Here is a 23986-nt window from a genome sequence, read left to right as displayed (position 1 = left end):
GGGCCTCTGGGCGCGGGAGAAGGAGGGCGCCCCCTCTCCGCTCGGGGTCGTGACAATGCTTTGCACTTGGGGCCGGCGTGCGGCTGCGGGTCCTTCCCCAAGGCCCCGGGACCCGGGCTCCCCTCGCCTCAGGCCCTTTCGGCGGGTCAGGTCGGCCCTCCGCTCTCTCCAGTCCGGCGCCGGCAGCCGCGGGAGCGGGCGGGCGGTGGGGGCCGGGGCAGGAGGAGGGGTCTCGGGGCCCGGCGGCCCGTCATTGGTTAATATTTTATTCTGTTGACATGTTTTCTTACTGCTGAGGCTTCCGACACCTTCTCCCAGGCCCCCCCTCCCGGCCGGAGCTTGGCCTGAGCTGTCAAAACCCCGCCCCCGGAGACCCACAATTGGTCCAAAAAGCGTAAAATCAGCAATCAAGGGGGGCCTGGCTCGTTAGCGCAGGGGATCCGAGCTGGGCAGGACATGTGAGATAGTCACAGTTTTCCAGAGATCACGACAAGATCTAACCAGTCGCGCGTGGTCCCCGGCGCCGGAGCGGGCCAGCCCAGCCCAGCCCGGCCCCGCGCAGAGCCCCCGCCGCCCCCGCGCACAGAGCCGGGTGCCCCTTGCGGTGCGCCGGACGGGAAGCCCGGAGGAGCAGCTGCTGCGCCCGCCACCCGGGTCGTCCGTCCACCGCGCGCGCCGCCGCCCGGGCCGGGGGTCCGAGCCGCGCGCCCCCGGCCCCGGCCCCCGGGCGCCTGGGCCGGATGTCCCGATGAGAGAGCCGGCGCTGGCGGCCAGCGCCATGGCTTACCACCCGTTCCACGCGCCACGGCCCGCCGACTTCCCCATGTCCGCCTTCCTGGCGGCGGCGCAGCCCTCCTTCTTCCCGGCACTCGCGCTGCCGCCTGGCGCGCTGGCCAAGCCGCTGCCCGACCCGGGCCTGGCGGGGGCGGCGGCCGCGGCGGCGGCGGCGGCAGCAGCGGCCGAGGCGGGGCTGCACGTCTCGGCACTGGGCCCGCACCCGCCCGCCGCGCATCTGCGCTCCCTCAAGAGCCTGGAGCCCGAGGACGAGGTGGAGGACGACCCCAAGGTGACGCTGGAGGCCAAGGAGCTGTGGGACCAGTTCCACAAGCTAGGCACGGAGATGGTCATCACCAAGTCCGGGAGGTAGGGCTGCCGGCCGGCTGGAAGGCGCGCGGGCGGGCGGGCGGGCTGGGGCACGGGACTGCACGGATCAGAGCAGAGCCGGGGACTCCCGGCTCCCGGCTCCCGGCTCCAGGTTCTGGCCCTGACGCCACGCTTCGCTCCCACGGACAACCAAGTTGACTTTTCTCGTTTGGCACCGGAGCGATTTTTTTTTTAAACGAAAACGCTAAAATCCTCCGAATGAAATAAAACGAAAACATACTGCTAAAGAATAACCCCAACCGTTCTGAGTCCCAGCGCAGAGGAGGCCCCGCGGCTTGGCCCTGGCGGTCTCCTCCGCCCCGCGCTCTCGCTCTTCTGCGTCCGGGTCCGTCTCCGAGCTCGGGGGAAATTCAGCCTCTCTCAGACTCTGCTCCGACCCCGAAGCCCCTAGTGGGACCTGCGCCCAGCTAACCCCACGCTGGTTGCTCGGTTCCTGGCAGCGAGCCCCGGGTCAGCCGAGCCCTCCGCCTCACCGGGCTGGGAGCCCTTTCTTCACCGCGGGCATCCGAGCCCTGGACGCATCCGCAGCCCCAGGCCTTAAAGCCTGAAGAAAGCCACAGCCCCGGCCCCTCCACGCTTCGACTCAGCCACCGAGAATCCAGGCCTCGGGTTCACCCTCTTCCCCCGAACTGCACGGCCAGGATGTCTTATCAGGCTCTGTAGCCCAGTTCCCAATACAAACACCCTCCAAATTTATTTCTGGGAGCTTCCGTCCCAAGTGGGTATTTCCCCTGAACGAATTTCGGAGAGATTCAGGAGAAGCGAGAATATTTCTAGAGGGCCTAGACTTCTCTCCTGGGCATCAGCTTTCATCTCAGATCAGGGAGAAAGAAGGTCCCCAGATCTGAGCACAAGGCCTAAAAGAGGCTGTTTAAGAGAGGGTCTGACAGGCAGAAATGGGATCTCCTGGGAGCAACAACCACAGGTGGGGTCGTCCGGGCAGTGATGAGAGGGCAGAGCAGCCGACCACAGGGGAAACAGCCAGGCGGCAGCGGTGTGAGCAACGAGGAGGGATAAATAAAGGAGGAGTGGGGTCCTGGGACCTAGAACAGCCGGTTCCAATGGGATCTCCTCCCTTCCCTCCCTCCCAGGCGGATGTTCCCCCCCTTCAAGGTGCGAGTCAGCGGCCTGGACAAGAAAGCCAAGTATATCCTGCTGATGGACATTGTAGCCGCTGACGACTGCCGCTATAAGTTCCACAACTCGCGCTGGATGGTGGCGGGCAAGGCCGACCCTGAGATGCCCAAACGCATGTACATCCACCCAGACAGCCCAGCCACGGGGGAGCAGTGGATGGCTAAGCCTGTGGCGTTCCACAAGCTGAAGCTGACCAACAACATCTCTGACAAGCACGGCTTCGTGAGTGTTGGGGCAGGGTGGGGACGGTGCAGGAGCTTGTTGACCCAGCACTGCAGCTGAGCAGGAGAGCAGGGCGGCAGGATCTCCCAGGGGGAAGCGCTGGGCAAACCCCCAGAGTGCCCCTTCCCGGGTCATTGCCCTGTGGCCTACGTGGGCTGGGCCTGGGCCTGGGCCCCAGGGCTCTCCTCTGCAAGCCTGGGAAATGGTGGGGTCGGTGGCTGGCAGCTCACAATCTCAGTTCCTCCGGCCGTGGAGGGTCCCTCTTACGGTCAATAGGGAGGCAGGTGCTGCCAGGACTGGGTCTGCAGTGCTGGGCCACGGAGGTCACCCTGCTCTTGGCCTGTAGGTGCCGAGCTTGGAAGACCTGCCCATGACCTCAACTTGTCCATCACCCTTCTGCCAAGACCCGCGTCCCTGGCCCTCCCCCAAGACTAGCGGATTTAAAAGTTAAACCACCCTCCCCACCCACCCCCCAGCCTCCCTAAGACCTTTCCCCTCCTCCCACAGGCAGATGCCCAACTAGGAGGAGAGGGTTTGGGGTTCTTTCCATTTATGCCTGAGCAAGGCCCCAGCGAACGGGGGTGGTGTTTCATAGGGTAAAAGGAACTGCCCATTCTGAGGTAGGGCAGTTGGTGAGCCCCCGAAGGTTGGAATCTCCTCTTTGTGGGGTTAGGGGGTTTACCACTGCCAGAAAGGAAGAGAGTGTTAAGAGTGGAATTGTAGGGCTCTGTTTTGTTTTATTTTGTTTGGGTTTTTTTGGGGGGGAGGGGTTGTTGTTTGGTTGGTTTTTTTGTTTTGTTTTTTGTTTTGTTTTGTTTTTGCTCTGTCTCATTTCTGTTTCCAACTGGGAAATATTTTTTTAATGGCAAGAGAAAAAGAAGCTGTGAAAAGAGAAAAGCGAGAGGAAAAGTAGAAGAAAAAGAAATAAGGGTGAGAAAAGAGCAGAGACAGGAGAAAATGGGGAAGAGGAAGAACCGAGAGAGAGAGAGAGAGAGAGAGAGAGAGAGAGAAGTGGAGAGGAAGAGGTCAGGTACCCAAAGAACAGAAAAGCTCGGGCCGGGGCTGGCGGCTGCCGGCTGACCCCCACCCTCCCCGCAGACCATCCTAAACTCCATGCACAAGTACCAGCCGCGCTTCCACATAGTGCGAGCCAACGACATCCTGAAGCTGCCTTACAGCACCTTCCGCACCTACGTGTTCCCGGAGACCGACTTCATCGCCGTCACTGCCTACCAGAATGACAAGGTGCGCGCGGCGGGCGGTGGGCTAAGCCCCTGCACTGACGCCCCTCAACACGTGCAGGCCCAACCGTCCGTTCATCGCCCCTCGAAGCCCGCTGCACGGGATCCGCGCTCTTGCGGCCCGCCCCCGAGCACTGAGCCTCGCATCCATACGCCCAGCACCCGCGGAAGTCCTCAAGGCGCCCTCTCAATCCCACCGCGCGCACACACAGGCTCCCCTGGGGCGAGCGAACAGCTGGGCCCTCGTTCGGATGGAGATGTTTACTTAACAATTAGCTGAGACTCCGGGCCCGCGCTGACATTTTTACATTTTATTCGTTTATTTCTTGGCTCAGGAATGAGAATGTAAATGAAGAGAGGGCGCCCGAGGCAATCTGCCCAGGCTCTACCGATGCTCAGAACCCGGGGCCCAGTTTTCACTCTCTCGGGGGGAGCCAGAGGGTGGGACAGGTGACACAGCCCCCCAGAGCACTCCTGGCTACTGCTCTGGGTCAGTCTAGGCCCCAGACCCCTTGGGAGGCGCTTAGAGAATTACCTTCCAATCAAAGGGCTTTTTCTGCTTGCGGCTTCTCCACCTTTGTTCTAGTGGGGCACAGCATCACCCCTCTAGGCCTGTGCCCTTGTGCGCCACTGTCGAGTGAAAGAGAGGGTACGAGTGTCCGTGCCGGTCGTTGTGGCTTTGTGAACCAAGGTGTACGCTGGGCTGTGCGTGCCCCGTTTGGGGTGTGTTGGATACCTGTGGAGGCATGTGAATTCGTTTGGTTCCGTAGGCGTTTGTTCTGTCTGTGCACACTTGCGTGTGTGCGGGCCCGTGAGTGTGATTTGGCTTTGTGTGTACCTGCAGCCTTGCGTGTGAACTGCAGTCTCTGTTCGCGCCTGCTCGGGTGCGGAGTCGTTTAACTTGCGCAAGCCCGCGGGCGGGTGTGCATGCTTGGGCTGGTTCCGACACTGTGGCACTGCTTTAGGCCTGTGTGGGGCTGTCTAGGCCTGTCTAGGGATAATTCCTCGAATGAAGATTTTGGAGGACAGACCCCGTCGCTTTCCGCGAGGCCCTCCCACCGGCCTCAGCTCGGGGCGTCCCATCCCAGGCGGGTGGGTACCAAGTGGACGCTCCCCGGGTCTTCCCTCTGCGGCCAGCACCCACTGACCTCGGGATGCCACCGACCACGCTGGAAGAGCCACGGCCTGACTTAGCGCCGCCCCCTTGGTCCCCGCAGATCACACAGCTGAAGATCGACAACAACCCGTTTGCCAAGGGCTTCCGGGACACCGGGAACGGCCGGCGGGAGAAAAGGTGAGAGGCCAAGGACAGCAGCCCTGTGGCGGGTGCCCGCGGGAGCAGCGAGCAGGAGGGATGGAGGGATGGGCTTCCCGCTGACCTGGTTCCTCCGCTCATCCCCAGGAAGCAGCTGACGCTGCCGTCTCTACGCTTGTACGAGGAGCACTGCAAACCCGAGCGCGATGGCGCGGAGTCAGACGCCTCGTCGTGCGACCCTCCCCCCGCGCGGGAACCACCCACTTCCCCGGGCGCAGCGCCCAGTCCCCTGCGCCTGCACCGGGCCCGAGGTGAGGGTCGGACCGGAGGAGGGACAGGGAGGTGGGGGGGGGGGGTGGTCCTCAGGTCGCTGGGCTGGTCTTTTGCTGAGCCACCCGCTAATCTGAAAGGCCAGGAAGGAAACGTCAGCGAGTGTCTGGGATGGGGTTTCCGTCCCGGGACTCCCCTACGAGGGCGGTCCCCGGTAGCCAGAAGATCCGGCCGGACTCCGAGCCTGGCCCCTTGGGCGCCGTGTAATTCTATAGCTGTAGGGTTTCCTCTCCAGGGCTGGGTTCCTTCCACTGTAAATCTGGGGTCTTGGATTAGGTGACCTGCAGCTGCCCTTTGCCCGACTCCAGCAGCTCCTCCGACTCGGCCTCCCCGAGAGCAGCCCTTCCCGAGTGTCCCTGATCCTGCTCGTCGGCCTCCGCCCAGGCCCCTGTAATCCGCGCGCCTTCTCCCCGCAGCTGAGGAGAAGTCGTGCGCCGCGGACAGCGATCCGGAGCCTGAGCGGTTGAGCGAGGAGCGTGCGGGGGCGCCGCTAGGCCGCAGCCCGGCTCCAGACAGCGCCAGCCCCACTCGCTTGACCGAACCCGAGCGCGCCCGGGAGCGGCGTAGTCCCGAGAGGGGCAAGGAGCCGGCCGAGAGCGGCGGGGACGGCCGGTTCGGCCTGAGGAGCCTGGAGAAGGAGCGCGCCGAAGCTCGGAGGAAGGACGAGGGGCGCAAGGAGGCGGCCGAGGGCAAGGAGCAGGGCCTGGCGCCGCTGGTGGTGCAGACAGACAGTGCGTCCCCCCTGGGCGCCGGACACCTGCCCGGCCTGGCCTTTTCCAGCCACTTGCACGGGCAGCAGTTCTTTGGGCCGCTGGGAGCCGGCCAGCCGCTCTTCCTGCACCCTGGACAGTTCACCATGGGCCCTGGCGCCTTCTCCGCCATGGGCATGGGTCACCTACTGGCCTCGGTGGCAGGCGGCGGCAACGGCGGAGGTGGCGGGCCTGGGACCGCCGCGGGGCTGGACGCAGGCGGGCTGGGTCCCGCGGCCAGCGCAGCAAGCACCGCCGCGCCCTTCCCGTTCCACCTCTCCCAGCACATGCTGGCATCTCAGGTAAGGCCTGTGACCCCTCGGCAGCGCCAGCGAGGGAGAAGGCCCAGGGAGCTGGCGGCGAGGCCAGCGGAGGGCCCGAGGGGTGCCAGGGTCGCTGGGATCCTCTGGCAGGCAAGAACTCCATCCAGGGGAGGCCCCGGGATGCCCTTTAGGACACCTGGGTTCTGAGAGACGAGGACTGTGTTGTAAGTCCAGGGGCTGGCCAGGGCGCCGCTTCTGACTCCCGTGTGACCTTTGGCAAGTCCCTGACCCTCTCTGGACCTGCTTCCTTCCCTATAGCCCCAGCGAGGAGTGCGGTGCCCATCAAGACTCTTCTCACCCTCACAGACCAGGGCCACCCCTGGCTTGTGAAGTCTTCTCTGCTGGCCTCAGGACATTTTTCTTGAGAACAAAGACCCTTGGCTCCCTGTCCATTCTGAAAGGCTAAGATGGCCAGACAGACAAAGGGAGAAGGAACATTTGCATTATTTTCTGGACAGTTGACCACCAGCCCTCCCAGAGGTCTCTGGCCCCTCCCAGGCCTTCTACGAAGTCCTCTGTCCTGGTGAAGGACAAGGCTGGTCTTTCCCCTACCTTGAGTTCCCAGCACCCCCAGCCACATGTCAGGGATGAGAACTCAGCTCCTCAGGCCCCATTGAAATTCCAAGCTCCCAGGGGAGTGTTGATGAAAATGTGGCTGGGGCACAGTAAGGAGATCCGATGGGGACAGTGGCCTCTTTGGTTGCTTGGGTGGAATATTCCCTGTGGAAAGATTTGGAATCTCTTCATTCATTTTCTTCCCTCTGAGGTTTCTGGCAAATTGAACCCCTGAGATCTTATCTCAAGGGAAGGAAAATAGCAGTTCAGGTCTGAGAAAGCTCCTTTGCTTCAGAAGCAAATATTTTAAAAGTTGGGTTGGTGGGGGGCAGGGGTTGGGAGGCAGGCGATTCTGAAATGAGTTTTACACACAGCTCAGTGTTAGGGTGTGTGGAGTGTTTTGAGGTATCACCATCACTCATCTGGGGCTCTGGGCTGGAAGGGAAGCCTCTGGAGAAAGTTCAGGGCCCAGAGGTTTAATCTGCACCCCTGATTATTTGTGTATATGAATGCCTCCTCCCCAGACAAACTGGTAATGATCACCAGCATCACAGAGGTCATGAGGAAGTCAGGGCTTCTAGACATAGCCTGGCCAACAGGTGCATGACCCGGGTGAGAATACTAGCACCTGGGAGGCATCCGTTGGTAGGGCTGCTGGTGGTTACATTCCCAGGCCAGTGCAGCCCATCCCAGACATCAGGTAGAGCCAAATCCCAAGAGAACTGAAGCCCCCCTCCTTCCTCCCAACCTGGGATGCCAGGTCTGAAATGCCCAGTGGGACCTGACTGTCTCAGGAGGGGGTATTTTCTCAGGCCTGATGAAGCTACCTCTTTTCTTCTTCCTGCTAGAGCCAGGCCTGAGGCTCCCTGGGAGCCCAGTGCAATCATCAGCCCCCTGCCCTCCTCCCCATACCCACTGGCTTTGGGGAGTAAGCCATTATCTCAAAGGTCAGGCCGTGCACCAGCCAGACCTCATGAACTCAGGAAGGTGCTTGTCCAGGAGTTCCTGGCTGCTGTGCCCTTCACAGGCAAAGACTGCATTCCTTCCTCAGCTGCCAGTGAGGTGCTGCCAGGCATTCCCTGTAGAACTTTCAGGCCAGTTTATGAACTGGTTGGCACCCGTGTCCTCCTCCTGGCCCAGGCAGGAGAACCATGAGCAGGCAGAAGGAGACTTTGCAAAGTGCCTTCCCCAGCATGTGTGCCCTCTGCCCTTCAGAGCCTGCAGATAGGAGGGGTGGCGAGGACACTGTTCTCAATGAGCAGAACCTCCAAGACACCCAAAGCTGCCCGTTTGCCACCTGGCCCTATGCCTGCCCCGTTTTCTCCCTCAAGGCCTTCACCCATGCTAGTGCAGTCACCTGGAATGTCCTTTCCATTACCCCTGCTGTAATGCCCAGCACAGAACTTGATGGCAGGCCTTTGCATGGTAGCCTGAAGCGATCTCACCCTTCTAACTGGGTTTGGCCACAGGCACACTGGCTCATGCTTACCTGTGCTGCCTGTGGTTATAGTTATGCGAACTGTGGTTTTACATCCCTAAAACAGAAGGGCACTGTGTCCAGGGGATAGCACCCAGCCCACCTTCAGAAAGACTTCAGGCAAGATGTCTAACCCTTGTCTTGTTCTGTTTCTTCCAGGGAATTCCAATGCCCACTTTCGGAGGCCTCTTCCCCTACCCCTACACCTACATGGCAGCAGCAGCCGCAGCCGCCTCGGCTTTGCCCGCCACTAGTGCTGCAGCTGCCGCCGCCGCAGCCGCCGGCTCCCTCTCCCGGAGCCCCTTCCTGGGCAGTGCCCGGCCCCGACTGCGTTTCAGCCCCTATCAGATCCCGGTCACCATCCCGCCTAGCACTAGCCTCCTCACCACCGGGCTGGCCTCCGAGGGCTCCAAGGCCGCTGGCGGAAACAGCCGCGAGCCTAGCCCCCTGCCCGAGCTGGCTCTCCGCAAAGTAGGGGCCCCATCCCGCGGTGCCCTGTCGCCCAGTGGCTCGGCCAAGGAGGCGGCCAATGAACTGCAGAGCATCCAGAGACTGGTGAGTGGGCTGGAGAGCCAGCGAGCCCTCTCCCCGGGCCGGGAGTCGCCCAAGTGAGGGGCTGCCCAGCTGCTCCCCTGCCAGGCAGGCCACCCGGGCTGCCTGCCCCTGCTGCTTGGGACGTGTACAGCACAGAATGAGTATTTATTTAAATAAAGGAGAAAAGTGGGCTGCAGCAGCCGGAATAGAGCCTCGTCTGGCAAGTCGGGGCCTGGGACACTTCCCTGGGCCTCAACAAGGATCAGGCTGCTGGAAACACAGTCACTTGGGAGCTGCTGGGCTAGGTCCAGATCCGCTCCAGCGTCAAGGTGGCATCCGAAGGTGTCTCTGGTCTTCCAGCGAGGTGGGAGAGGCCTCATCCAGGGCCCAGCGGTCCCTGCAGAAGCCAGAAGGTGCAGGGGCCAGGGGTGGGAGCATCGGAGGGAGTCCCAGAGCCCTGGACCTTGGGCCTAGACCGCGTGATAAAACTGGGTTGAGGGATGCTGGAACCAGTTACGACTGAAGTCAGTGTAGACCTGAGCTGGGAGGGAACCTGTTAGTCTCCCCACCTCTTCCCTGAAGAGACAGGCACCCCTCCCAGCCGTGGTCAACGGAGGGAGTGGCACTTCTGCCTTGAGTCCCCAGGGGGAAAAAAAAGATATTTATGAAATAAATGGTAATTTGTGTAAATAAGCTTTAAGGTTCCCAGAATATGCAAATTGGTATTAATTTATTCAAAGGTGTACATTGCTGTGTACATATATTTAGAGATTAACTCATACATTTAAAGTTTTTTTCCTTTTACATGAGCATCTATATTGTACAGGGCTGGGGGGGGGGGGCCTTGGCTGCGGGAGAAGGCCCAGAGCCCTGGAGGAGCCACCACCCCGCCGGCCCCTCGACCCCTCGGCCCCTCGGCCCCTCCGCCCGGGTTTGGCTCGCCCGGCCCGCGGGCTCCACCTCAGGTTTTCACTTTTCGCTCCGGAGCGAGAACGAAACGACAAAAACGCGAGAAAACAATAAAACGCTAGAAAGCGAAGTGAACGGCGCTGTGCGCTCTGTGGGTCGCGCGGGGCTGGGGCGCTGCACGCGCGCAAGGAGGGACTAGAGGCGGGGACAAAAGGCTGCGCGCCCCTCGCCCGGCTGCAGCTGCACCCCGGGGACGGCAGGGCGGCACGGCGGCAGGGCGGCTGGGGCGCTGGCGGAGCCGCGAGGCCGGGCGGCGCCGGCGCGGGACGCGGGGTGCGTCCCAGGCCGGGGCTGGACTCCCCCTGCCGGCCGCTCCCGCAGCTCTGCGCAACGGGCCTGGGCACCCACCCGGGCCGGGAGGAGAGCAGCCGAGCGGCCTGGACTCCTGGCTTCTGACTCCCTTTCTGGGAAACCACACTGGAAACCCATCTCCTTTCAATGCTTCTGGGTGGGTGGGCTGGGAGGATGGGTGTTCCTTGTCCAACCTCTCCCTTCTGAGGAGGGGTTTGGCTGTGTCCCACCCCCGTACTCCCCGCCAAATATCGCTGAGCCTAGAATTCTTTCCCCTCTCTCTGCCTCCTGAACATCAAAGACAAACATTTCCTCCGCGTCAGGGCTGTTGGCTAGAGTGGCAAAATCTGGACTAAAAGGTCTTACTTTAACTCATCTATCTAAATCCCTCTTGGGAGAGTGGAGAATGGGGTCAGTGGGCTATTTCCATTCCTGCCTCAGTTTCCCCTGTATAATAATGGGCTTGGCTGGGGTCTCTCCGGGGTCCAGCTGTGTCAGTCTCCATTAGGCTGGTCCTTCCCCGAGACCTACTCCTGCAAGGACAGCTGCCTCCCACCCCGCGCCGGTGAGCTCCCCCTCCTTGCCCAGCTAGCAGGTGTCTCCAGCCCCCACTTCTAGTAGTGGGTGTGGGGAAGGGGTGGGAGCTGGGCGGGCACTCCTTTAGCCCTGGGTCTGGTCGGTCACCGAGCACGCCACCTCCTTCCCAGTTCTCTCCTCTTTAAGCCTTGGGGACCCTGAACGCCCTGCCCCAACAGGCTGCCCACCTTGGGCACTGCACATGGTGGGGCTTGGGGAGGGTGCTGGCTTCCAAAACACCAGGGACGTTGAGATGGAGGAACGGTGATGGTGAAGGTGGAATGGACAGCTGGGCCCCCAGACGCCCAGGACGCCTTTGTGGGCCGATACATTTGCAAGGAGTGAGAGAGAGAGAACCAGGCCCGCCTCTTCAGGATGGTGCTGCCCCCAGGCCACGCCGAATGCGGCTGGAGCAGGGAGGGGACTCAGCCAGTGCACGAGTGGGAGGTTGCAGTAGAACGTATCCCAACCCCAGAGGGTGGGTTCTGGCTTCCCTGCCTCAGACCTGCGGGCAGGTCCGGGAACCCGACGGGGACAGAGAAGCCCGTTTTCCAGCCTAAATAGAAGCCCGTGGGCACCGCGTTTGCTGGAGGTCGCTTTGGGCTGAAACGCCTCTCATACTCCTAGAGGAGCGGCGCGTTTGCGTCCCGCGGCTTCTCACTTTCAGCAGGACATTAGGAGAGAGACGAGAGTCGGCTGCGCGCCCGCGGCGGCCTACGTACAGGGCTGCGGACACCAGGGGGCAGCACCGACCTAGGGTCGCGGGAGGGGTGCGGGTGCGGGCATGGGCGCGGGGGAGGCGGGTGCCTGCGAAGGCCGGGCGGGGCGGCCTAGTCGCGGCCGTTTCTAGGCTGCGTCGTTGCTACAGCAACCCGGGTGGGGTGGGGTGGGACTCCAGGGCCTCGAGATCCCCCACGCCACTTTCGCCTTCACCTCCCGCCGCACATGTCCCCTCCGAGTCGCCCACCCGGCGCTCCGCGAGGCCCCAGCTGGTAGCCTGAGTGCGACTGCGGGAACCCGCGGCCGGCGGCTGGGCCTTGTCCCAGACAAAGGCTAGGCCACTCCCATGTCCAATTAAGCCACCCTCCTCCCCGGCCTCACAGCCCTCATTGTCCCCGGGGTCGCCAATTAGCCTAGGCGCCCCGCGTACCCGCCGCTCCGGTGCCGCAAGGCCTCCTTAACCCTTCAGGGCCTGGCCCGGGGTCCTTGGACGGCAGAGCCGCCGGCACACGCGTGGCAGGAGGGCCTGTGCTGGGACGATGGCGATACCTGCTGGCGGCCTAGCCTGTCGCCTCGGGCTCTCGCGTGTGGGGCTTGTGAGGTCTAAGAGGGAATTGTGCGTGTCGGTGTGGGGTGGCGCGTGCGATTCCCGGAGGAACTCGGAGATGGAGGGTGTGAGTGCAGGGGCTCCGAGAGACCCCTAGCGGCTAAGCCGCCCGGATCCCAAGGCCCGGGGGACCTCATTTCCTCTCGGGTTAATCGGAATCTTCCGAGCCCTCAAGCCCTTCCTCCTCCACTCCCCCGCCGCTGCTGTGGAGAACCGGAGCCACCGGTATGGCCTGGCCCTGCCCTCCCGAAGGCCGCAGCTCCCGGGCCCGCCTCCCCAGCTGACCGCGAACTCCCGCGCGGGGTGCTCCTGGGGCGGGAGGGGCGCGCTCAGCCTCGCTCTCCCCGGGACTCTCACGCTCAAGCGCCCCGGCTTGAGGCCGGGACCCCCTATTTCCCGGTTATGGGACGGCCCCTTGAGGGACAGCCTCTACGAGCCCTGGATTTATACCCCGAGCCTGCCTTCCTCCGCTCTGGGAAGGACCCAAAATCCAGTCCCGCTTCCTCCCCATCCTTTGCTGTCCTTGGCCCCGAGGTGCGGAGCACCGGCGGTCAGGCGGGATCCCGCAGGAGGCCGAGCGCTCCCTGCTCGCAGGACAGGGCGGCAGCGGAGGGAGCCCCCGCCCTGTTGGGAGGAAGCCCGAGCTCCGGGTCTCCTGGGCACCCTCCCGGGAGCGCCTTCGGGGTGGAGGCTGGTCGCCGGGCGCTGAATGTGTCCGAGCACGCCCGGGGCGGTTTTGCACTTGGACTTCCTTTTGGGCTCTCCGAAGGCGCATATCTGTTCCTCCTATTGGATGGGGCCGGGGACCCCGAACCCACTCCGGAAGCACCGATTTCCAGAGCTGACGGCCGCGCCTGGTTTCCCAGCGAGTCCTCTTGGCAGCTCTCGCAGCTCCCCGCCGGGAGCACGAGTGGGAGCGAACCCAGAGCCCGCCCAGGCCTCGGGCCTCGGCAACTCCCCACAGGTCCACGAGATGGCGCTGCAGGCCAGGGCCCGGGCCGCGGCCTCACAGCCCGCCTCGGGCGAGAGAGGGAGATAAGACTGCGGACCCCGGCAAGCGGGGCACGGAGGCACAGCCACCGACACAGGCAGAGCCGGGTCCGGAGCCCGGCACAGGCCGCCGAGGGACCGAGGGACTCCGGGGCTGCGGACACACTGAGCGGAGGGCTTGAGGCTCGGGGTGGGGCCTTCTCCCCTGCTGCCAGAACCGCCCGGCAGCGCCAGCTCGGCGACCTTCCAGGCTGCTGCAGACCCCAGCTTGTCCTCTTCTGCGCGCCCGCGGGGCTGGGACCTCGCGTTCTCTCTGCGGGAAGTGAGCCGCCGGCCTCCGGCCTCCTGGGCCCCTCCGAAGGGGGCTGTGGCTGGCATCCGCAGCGCGCGGGGCGCACGGCCCTAGGAGCGCGGGGCCCACTCGACGGTGAGGACTTACGGGCGGGATAGGGGAAGGATCGGCGGGGATCCAGCGCTCCTCCAGCGGAGAGGGCCCCCTCGGCTCCGACCCGCCCTCCTCACCACCCTCACCCGGCTCTTCAGGGCGGGGTCTTCAGGGTCGAGGGCAGGATGTGCCCTGTGGAGCTGCTCACCTAAGTTCCTGCCTCCATAGGGGAGGCTTTGGGCTGCGTTATTCCAGCGGGAGGTGGTGGGGACTGGGGAGGGCCCAGGGGTCAGCCTGAGAATCTCGCCCTTGGATTAAAAGCCACCAATGCTCTGGGTCAAGTCTCAATGGGAGGCTGGGGATGTAAGACCCGTTGGCTGGGGAATGCCAGAGTTGGAGGGGGTGGGGCTTAGAAGCCTGTTTCCAGCTGACCTTTTATGTCCCCAGATGAGCTCTGGCACCCTCAGAGATTAACCCTACACACGTTTCCTAAGGGCACACGGCTAGAAAGCAGCCCAGTTAACACCAGTCGAGGGTCATTTCCACTGCGATACAGTCACCGGCTGGGTGATGGGACCCAGGCCAGATGTCGTCCCTGCACTAGGCTCTCAGCTCTTTTCTCTTTCAAAGTACAGTGTAGCAGAGAATAGGACCAAATCTTTGGTGATTTAATAATTATCTACATGTTCATCTATGGCTGAAGCAGCTGCTTGGTAGGAAAACTGGACAGGAGATAGATAGGTACAAGGTGGAACTCTGCCTCTAGAGCTGTGAGTGCTCTTTGAAAATGTAGCTTTATTCTCTGGGCTGCAGAAGCCTCATCTGCAAAATAAGTAGTTTGGACTAAAATCAAGTTGATCTGCGAATGGCCAGTTGACCTGGGTCCAGTTTCCCCCCCGTCCCGCCCCCAGCCTCAACTGCTTCAGAGAAGAGCCATGTTCCCATTTAATGCTTGAGGAACCTGAGCCAGAGGGATAGGTGGAGTCACAGACCTTGAGGACCTTGGCCAAGATTCTTGGGGTGGGGGACTGGGTTGGTGGCCTGGATGAATTCCCAATTAGGAAATTACATTCTAGGTCCCGGCTGCCTCCATTCCCTGTGGGGTGTGATTGTCAGTCACAGCTTGGCCTTCTACCTCGAGCAAGCTGCTTTTGGAGAGAGGCAGACTAGTGGGTTGCGGGCGGGGGGCGGGGGTGACTTTGGTGCCCAGCACTACAATTTGTTGACTGTGTGTGACTTCTCTCCAAAGAGAGACCCCAAAGAGAGAAAGCGATACCAATGAAGGCCATTCAGGCACCCATGTTTAAGGGGGTCCCCCAGGCTAATTTCTTACTTGCGAGGAAGCCTTCATGGCAGTCAATGCGCTTTCACATGTGGCCTCTCCCCGGCCCTCACTGGCCGGGTGGAGACTATGAGTCCCCGTTTCACAGACATGACATTGGGGTTCAGAGAAATGAAGTGAGGTGCCCAAGGCCATCCAGTAAATAAAGGACGGAGCTCTTTCACAATCCCTTGGGCCTGGCCCTTGGAAACTTTCGCTGATGAAGTGATGATGGGTGAGAGTCAGGCTTGCAGCAGGAAAAGGGCAAACGGGGCAGGGGAGGGAGTGCCTGGATGTCCTGGCCAGGAGGTGTGTCCGTGGGAGAAGCAGCCTGGCTCAGAGCCCAAGTCCAGCAGGCCGGGAGGAGGGTGGCCTCATGGCTCCAGTCAGCACAGCTGCAGCTGGGCCTGCAAGGACCCCTGGTCGGGCAGGGGCTTCTCAGTGTAAAACCCTAACAGGGGCGTTGAGAGGATTACCCGAGAGGGGGTGCGTCCTGTGCTTAGCTCAGGGCGTGGCTCATGTTCGCTCTCAATATTATTTATTTCTCTCCCAAAGAGAACACGCAGGATGTCCTCTGGCTCCATGGTGCCTGCTCCTCAGCCCGACAGGAGCAGCTGTGGAACAGCCACTGTGTGCTTAATATACTTGCAGACATTTGATTGAATTCTCAGCACTGGGTGGCTGGTATGATTATCTCCATTTTACAGAGGACAAAATGGCCCAAGGTCATACAGCGTCAAAGAAGCAGGTCACAGGGCCACACCAGGCTCTGGCCGACCCCAGGCCTGTGTCCTTTCCTGGAGCCTGGCGTTCCTGCTCCACACGCCTGGGCTACAAAGTCCCCCTGGCATTTGGCTCAGCCCTGTGGCAGGCTGTCCTGGGACTGGTTTACATTTAGCCCTGGACTGGCTGGTCAGTTCCTTCATCCAGCTCCCACTTTGGGTCTTATTTATTTCCTTCTTGGGGGGCTGTCCAACACTTCCATGCTTTGCCTGCCCATAACTGTCCCCGTGCCCATGACAGTTCTGGTTTGACTATTGGCATCCTGAGTTCTGGGAGACCCCTCAGGTCTGAGCAAGTTACCCAATAGGTCACCTTGCCATCACCACACACATACCCCTACACTGGGCCAGGAGACCCAGCAATGAGTGAAACAGACACCAGCACCCCCATTGAGGGAGCCAATGATCTGGTAGAAGATAGAGACATTCAAGGAATATATCCCTTCCCAAGAGAAGACACGGCAGTGCATGGGGTGGGGTGTGAAAAGGCTTAGCCCCAGCAAACTGGGGGCAGAGAGGAGCCGCAGAGCCTCAGAGAGGTTGGGGAGCTGGCAACTGGCCTGGTTTCCCAAGGAAACTACCCCACCAAGCATCTTCACATGGGCATGTCTTTGTGTGTTCGTGTGTGTGTGTGTGTGGTAGGTGCATGTGTATGTGCATAACACATGGCAGGAGTGCCGAAAGCCCTTGCTGGATGAGTGAATGAAGTGCACCTGGTCCCTCCAGGATAGCCCCCCCACCCCCAGGTCCTGGGCCAGAGGCCCCTCCTCCAAGAACACTTGAGTCCCCTGTGGAGAGCTCCAGAGGGCTTCCGGTCTCCCCATCCAGGCCTCCTCTGTCTCCTGGGGAACTGAGGCCCAGGGAGTGTGTGTGTCTTGCCTGAGGACTTGCCTCTGCAGGAGAAAGTTATAGGCCATCCACAGACACTCCCAGCCCTCAAACCCTGCTCTCAAGCTGTGCCAGTGATTCTCTGCTCTCTAAGGGTCTGGAAACTTCTGGACTCTGGAGCAACAACCTTGTTCCCCAAGGCCAGGGCAGACCTCTCTATCTGAGTCCCTTGGGGAAGCTCCTAGCATGTTTTCCCCCACAGTCTTTCTTGTGGCGCAGACAGCCTTCCTGAAATGCAGCTGAGATGAAGTCACTGCCCTGGTTAAAGCCTCCCAAAGCCTTCCCTTGCTCTTGGGGTCAAGCCCAGCCTCCTTAGCCTGGCACTGGGGCCTGTGAGAGTCCTGCCTATTTGCCCCCCTCCCCAGGACTCCATCCTCACTGCCCACCTCTAGGCTAATCTTGCTGGCCTTATCTTGGCCTCTGCATATGCACATGCTTTTTCCTGGGCTTGGAGTGCTCTTCCTGCCTTCCTCCGAAAAACTCAGCCCACTAGCTCCTTCTCCAGGGAGCTCCTCTGCCTTCTGCCTCCTGAGTTGGGTGCCCACGCACGCCTTGTTTCGTGTTGGTAGTCAACGAATATATGGACTTGGGCAAGTTACTCCTCCATCACCGCTGCAAAGTGGGGATACCAGCACCTGCTCGTGGTGTTTCATAGTGGGGCCGGCCAGGAGCCTGGACCAGTGAGTGATGGTTCCCCTCCCTTTGGGGGACCGTAAGGGCGGCTGAGGATGGGGCCTGGGGGCGCTCTGCGAGTGGGGACATTCCCCTCAGCCCAGCGCGGCGGCCAGGGTTGGGCCTGCCCCCTTCCCCTGGAGGCCAGGCGCGGGCCGAGGAGACCCTGCCTGAATGTGCCCTAAACCTGGGGGGTTGAGACTAGAGGGGTGCTCGACAGGCCTGCGTGCTGGGTGTCTTCAGATGAAGGGCGACGAAATCCTGAGGCCAATGAGCCTCCGTGCGCACGCGCGCTGGTGACACCTCCTCCCTCTCCCAGGGAAGCGCGACCAGGGGAGGGGCGTTTCTTGCCGCAGGACGGTTGCTGGTGACCCGGCCGGATTACTGTCATCTGTGGACTGCCTGCGCTGTGCGGGCAGTGGCTCCCTCCTACCACTAGGTGGGGATCTGGAGTCGTTCAAACCAGGAGTCCGGGGCTTGGGTTCAGGCCTGGAGCCCCTCGCCCTCCTGCCGCCAGGCGGGGTTTCCCAGCCTGCCTGACTGCCGCCTCCCGGGCACTGGGCCCGCGCCCTGTGCCTCCACTCTCATTTCTAGCTAGGTCCTGCTGCCAGAGAATAACATTGAGGCAAATGAATGAGAACACCGACTGTGCAGCCAGAGGGGCCTGGGTTCAAATCCCAGCTGCACCTTTAGTTCTGGGGATTTGGCTTGTTGGGCCTCCACTTTCCTCATCTCTAAAATAGACTCGTCTACTCATTCTGCAAAGGGCAGGAGGAAATGTGGCTGCCCTGATCGCCACCCAGAGTGGGGGGAATGGACAGTGTTCTGTCGTCTGATCCCTCACATAGGACAGCTAACCTGGACAGCACCTGTGTTCCAAGACTTCCTCATGCTCTTGTCTCACCGATAGAAACTTACCTGTTCCAGGGCGCCCTCCCTGGGGGCCTTGCTGGGAGACAGGGGCCCATCTGACTTAATGCACTGCCTTTCCAGGTGCTGTGCTTGCAGCTTCCATCTGAGCCAGAGTGGGGGACCCATCTGGCCTGGGTCCCAGGGGCACCATTGCAGAGGCGCAGTTGTCCCCACCCCACCCCCCCATGCCCATCACACAAGGGCCCTGCCTCTTCTTCCTCCGTCAGGCTCTGGGTCAAGGCTGAGGGATAATTTCCCTTCTCCCCCATTCACAGGCAGGAAAACTGAGGTTCAGAGAACCCAGGACAGGTTCTATCAGTGGGGAAAAGGGAAGGTTTGGCCCAGGGAAAGGGAACATGGAGGTTGGGGTTGTTCCTTCTAAGTCACCAGTCTTGGTCTTGGTCACGTTGGTTCAGGTGTCCTCTTCTCCCATGCCTCGTTGATCTTTCCCCTGACATAGGAGGGATTTGTATGACAGTCCCCATCTGTTCAGACACCGGAACCTGCCGTGCCCAGAGGGAGCTGCCCTCCCTGACTCTCACCCCTTTGGGAGCCAGAGGTCTCTTCCCCAGGGTGGAAAGACAGAGGTTAAGAAGGGGTTAACTCTTCTTGCCTTCACATCATGACAACAAGTATGTGTTGAGCAATGGCTGCAGTGTCATGTGCTGCGCATCCTCCCTCTTTCTCTCACATGCTCTGGACTCCTTGCCATTTTTTCTTTCTTTTTAAAAATTGAGGCCGGGCACGGTGACTCATGCCTGTAATCCCAGCACTTTGGGAGGCCGAGGCAGGAGGATCACCTGAGGTCAGGAATTCGAGACCAGCCTGACCAATATGATGAAACCCTGTCTCTACTAAAAATACAAAAATTAGCCGGGCATGGTGGCATGTGCATGTAATCCCAGCTACTCAGGAGGCTGAGGCAGGAGAATCGCTTTAAGCCAGGAGGCGGAGGTTGCAGTGAGCCGAGATTGCACCATTGCACTCCAGCCTGGGCAACTAGAGTGAAACTCTGTCTCAAAAAAAAAATTATTTGCATAAAATGTACTATCAAAGGGTACAATTCACTGGTTTTTTAACTATATTTACAAGATTGTGCAACAATCACCACTGTCACTCCCCAGCCCTTGACAACCACCAATCCACTCTCTGTCTCTGTGGATTTGCCCATTCTGGACATTTTATATCAATGGAATCATATACTCTGTGTTTTTTTTGTGACTGGCTTCTTCCACTTAGTCTAATGTTTTCAAGGCTTACCCATGTTGTAGCACATATTGATACTTTCATTCTTTGTACAGCTGAATCATATTCCATTACCTGGTGATACCATGTTCTATTTATTCACCATCGGTTGATGGGCATTTGGGTTGTTTCCACATTTGACTATTATGAATAATGCTGCTGTGAACATTAATGTACAAGTCTTTGTGTGAACATATGTTTTCATTTCTCTTGGTTATGTCTAGGAGTGGAATTGCTGGATCAAATAATAACTCTAACATTTTTCCCCACCAGCATCCAAAGCAGTTAATGCTAACTTTTTGAGGAGCCACCAAACTGTTTATCAAAGTGCCTGTACCATGGTACCCTCCCACCTGCAATTCCTTGCCATTTCTTGAATGTACCAGACATACCCCTACCTTGGTCCCTGACTTCTTTCTTGGAGAGGCCATCGTTGGCCATCTGATGTAAAACAGGAGCCTACTTTCACCCCCTTCACTCCCTTCCTCCCTTCCTCTGTTTGGTTGTTGATACCAGACACGCTGAGACTATTTTACTTACTTATTTTGTTTATTGCTTCCCCTCACTAGAATGGAGCTTTGTTCATTGTTCTATCATTAGTCCTAGAATATGCCTGGCACATGTAGGTGCTCAATCAATGTTTATTGAGTAACATGAGTGAAGAAATGTAGGGTGCCATGCTGGGTACACAGGGCATAGCATGATAAGATCTCATGGAAATGGACCAAGTGCTACCGAGGCCACAGGGAGGTAAACCAAGTGTCACTGAGGCCTCCTGCCTGAACATTTCTTCACCTATTGAGTCGGCCATGGGGGTTCAGGACCACCCATGCTCTCACCCTCATCAGACCAACAGAGAAGAAGAACTGCGCCTCCTCCCTCAAACTAGGCAAGAGTTCGGGAAACAGGTTAGTTAGCCACATGGTCATCATGACAGTTCTGTCTACTGGCTGGTACACTGTAGACAGTGCAAACGCTGAGTGAAAGGATTTGAAGGGTGGCAATTGGAGAGGGTATTCAAGTGTGTCAGTGCCCTGTGTCAGCCCTGTCTGTCCCCATCCAGGTCTCAGTCTGCCTTGGAGACCCAGATGTGAGAGCTGCTCAGCAGGGAAAGATGTTGGCCTTTTCCCATGCCAGGAGTGAGGGTCACAGTCCTGGCTGTCCAGCCAACCCAGCGGGTCTTTTATGGCTTCACCTCAGCTGGCCTCTGGACATATTAGTCAGGAATCCTTCAGTCGTACGGACAGAAATCCAACTCAAGCTGAAGAAAAAGGGCAGTTTATTGGCAAGCACAGGACCTGGGAAGCACAGGGGAAGGGGAGCTGGCCTTCAGAATGCTCGCTCTCTCTGTCTCTCTCTCTCTGCTTTCTCTCTCGTTTCTTTTCTCTGTGTGTTGGCATCACTCTCTCCTACCACAGATGGGCTTCTTCATATGGCAGGGGGCTTGGCTGCAGGCAGCTGTGGGTTACAGAAATCCAGCTTAGTGGCTTAAAAGGAAAGGAAATGGCTCTGCTGTTCTACTTAGAACAATCACAGGGAAACACTCGGATTGGCCCCCTGGGATCGTATGCCCACCTCCCTCCATACAAACAACCCATTCTCCTTTGCCACTATTGTCAGTTGTGGCTACACCAGAAAACCAGGCTTGCTGGTCTCTCTCTCTCTCAAAATGCATGCTGATTGCCAAGTACTTTGCAATCTCTCTCTCTCTCTTTTTTTTTTTTCTTTGAGACAGGCTCTGTCTCACTCTGTCATCCAGACTGGAGTGCAGTGGCATGATCACAGCTCATCACAGCCTCAACCTCCTGGGCTCAGGTGATCCTCCGACCTCAGCCTCCCAAGTAGCTGGGACTACAGGCACATGCCACTATGCCCAGCTATTTTTTTTTTTTTAATTTTGTAGAGACTGGACTTTCGCCATGTTTCCTAGGCTAGCCTTGAACTCTTCGGCTTAAGCAGTCTTCCTGCCTGGGCCTCCCAAAGTGCTGGGATTACAGCCATGAGCCACTGCACCTGGCCTCATTTCTCTTAATCCACACAACTGCTCTGGAGAAATATATACTGGTCAGGGCTCTTTTAGCTCCTACTGACAAAAGCCCAACTCAAAGGAGCTTAAGCCGAAAAGGGAATGTATTACTCTACATAACTGATAAAAGCAGGAGTAGACTTCAGGCATAGCTGGTTCCAGGGAGTCAAATAAGCCTGGGCTCTTATTGGCTCCAGCTCTTAGCCAGACTTCCCTCTCTATTGGCTCAGCTCTCAGGTACATCCTACCCAAGCAGCAAGAAAAAATGACTAGGGCAGCCTAGGCTCAGATGGTCTTTAGAGCCATTATTCCCAGGGGAAAAGGGAGACTGCTTTCTGTGCATAGAGCAAACTATCTCCGGGGACTGGTTGGCTCCCATGAGGGTCCAATATCTACTCAGGGCACAGGACAAAGAAAACCATATTCGGCCAGGTCAGGTCATGTGCCCACTCCTGCAGCAAGAGGATGAGACAGAGCTGTGAGGAGTAATGCCACTGGAGTAGTGACAAGGCAGACTGATTGGATGTGGACAGCTATATGACTATCCCATTGCACAGATGAGGCTTGGAGAGATAAGGTAGCTTCCAGTACCATAGAGCTAGAGACAGTCAGGATTCAAACGCACATCTGTCATCTCTTCCCAGAAAACCACCCTGCCTCCTTTTAAAGTGCTGAGTTAAAATATCCCTTGAAGAAGTAGATTCCTGTTGACAGCCATATCATTCCCAGTACCCCTTGCAGCAACTGCCATAGAGAGGATTGCTTGGGAGGTGGGGTCGGCCGCACTCTCAGACAAGATCCTTTACCAGCTCTCCGTGGCTGAAAGGGTCTCTGGTCATTGACTCCAAGTGTCATACTAAATCATCAATCCAAACAAGGTTTGATTTTTGGCAAGGGTGCCAAGATCATTCAGTGTGGGAAGGATAGTCTTTTCAACAAATGGTGTGGGAAAAACTGGATGTCCACATGCAAAAGAATGAAGTTGAACCCTTACCTTACATGATATACAAAATTAACCCCCAAATGCATCAAAGACCTAAACTTAAGAGCGAAAGCTATAAAACTCTTAGAAGAAATCACAGCGGGGAATCTTCATGACCTTGAATTTGGCAATGGTTTAAAAAATATGACTCTAAAAGCATAGATGACAAAAGAGAAAACAGATAAATTGAACTTCACAAAATTAAATTACTTTTGTGCACCCAAACACACTATCAAGAAAGTAGAAACGCAACTCACAGAACGGAAAAAAGGATTTGTAAATAATATATCTGACAAGAGTTTAATATCAAAATATATAATTTCTACAAGTTAACAACAAAAAGAAAAATAACTCAATTACAAAATGGGCAAAGGACCTTGAATAGACACTTTTTCCAAAGAGGATATACAAGTGACCAGTAAGAACATGAAAAGATGCTCAACATCATTAGTCATTAAGGAACTGCAAATCAAAACCGCGACATATCACTCCACACTTACCAGGATGCCTAGAATTTAAAAAGAGAGAGAGTGAGCCAGGAATGGCAGCGCACAACTGTCATCCAATCTACTTGGGAGGCTGAGGAGGGAAAAATCACTTAAGCCCAGGATTTATAATCTAGCCTGGGCAAAATAGTGAGACCACCATCTGTACTAGAAAGAAGAAAGAAAGAGAAAGAGAGAGAGAGGGAGGGAGGGAAGAAGGATGGAGGGAAGAGGGAAAGGGAGGGAAGAGAAGGGAAGGAGGAAAGAAAGAAAGTCCAAACAAATTGGCAAGGATGTGAAGGAAAAAAAAATTTTTTTTTTGAGACAAGGTCTCACTCTGTCGCCCAGGCAGGAGGGCAGTGGCGCAATTATACCTTTCTACAGCCATAATCTCCTGGACTCAAGTGACTCTCTGCTTCAGCCTCCCAGGTAGCTGGCTTTGTAGGTGTGCACTACCACTCCTGGCTAATTTTTGATTTTTTGTAGACAAGGTCTCACTATGTTGCCCAGGCTGATCTCAAACTCCTGAACTCAAGTGATCCTCTTGCCTCAGCCTTGCAACATGCTGGGGTTACAGGTATGATCCACCACACCAGCCCTGGATGTGGAGCAGTTGGAACTCACGTACATTCTGTGGAAAATGTAAAATGGTGAAGTTTCTGTGGAAAACAGTATGGTGGTTCTCCAAAAAGCCAAACATAGAGTTACCACATGGTTCAGCAATTGCACTCTTAGGTGTACACCCAAAGGCATTGAAAACAGACACTCAGGCAGATACTTGTACACCAGTGTGTACTGCAGCATTATCCACAGTAGCTGAAAGTTGAATACAATCTCAATGTCCATTAACAGATGAATGGATAAACAAAATGTGGCATATACATTCAATGGAATATCATTCAGCCATACAAATGAGTGAAGTTCTGATACATGCTATTTGCTCTATATTTATACATGCTATAAAATATAGAGAAAACTTGAAATCATGATGCTAAAGTGAAATAAGCTAGACACAAAGCGACAAATATTGTATGATTGTGCTTTGCTGAAATATCTACAATAGGAAAAGTCACAGAAACAGAAAGGAGAGTAGAGGTTACCAGGGCCTGGGAGGAGAGGGTAATGAGGAGTTATTGCTTAATGAGTAC

At 57.9% G+C, this 23986-nt stretch overlaps 2 protein-coding genes across 2 annotated transcripts; both read left to right on the top strand.

Annotated features, from left to right (window-relative positions):
* Window positions 1-384: 384 nt before the first annotated feature.
* Window positions 385-10031, top strand: TBX2 (T-box transcription factor 2). Its single transcript, XM_031010626.3, has 7 exons — window positions 385-1143; window positions 2256-2523; window positions 3622-3768; window positions 4982-5058; window positions 5167-5330; window positions 5766-6400; window positions 8613-10031. The coding sequence occupies exons 1-7, from the start codon at window positions 749-751 to the stop codon at window positions 9063-9065; spliced, it is 2139 nt and encodes a 712-aa protein (XP_030866486.2). The 5' UTR covers window positions 385-748; the 3' UTR covers window positions 9066-10031.
* Window positions 10032-11745: 1714 nt separating this feature from the next.
* On the top strand, window positions 11746-15106 carry LOC101145540 (putative uncharacterized protein LINC02875). Its single transcript, XM_004065426.5, has one exon. The coding sequence runs from the start codon at window positions 12553-12555 to the stop codon at window positions 13588-13590; it is 1038 nt and encodes a 345-aa protein (XP_004065474.2). The 5' UTR covers window positions 11746-12552; the 3' UTR covers window positions 13591-15106.
* Window positions 15107-23986: the final 8880 nt, after the last annotated feature.

Source organism: Gorilla gorilla, chromosome 4 (genome assembly GCF_029281585.2).
Source record: "Gorilla gorilla gorilla isolate KB3781 chromosome 4, NHGRI_mGorGor1-v2.1_pri, whole genome shotgun sequence".
In the NCBI taxonomy this organism is placed as follows: domain Eukaryota; kingdom Metazoa; phylum Chordata; class Mammalia; order Primates; family Hominidae; genus Gorilla; species Gorilla gorilla.
Note: the sequence above shows the minus strand (reverse complement) of the source record. Positions and strands in the feature narration are given on the sequence as shown.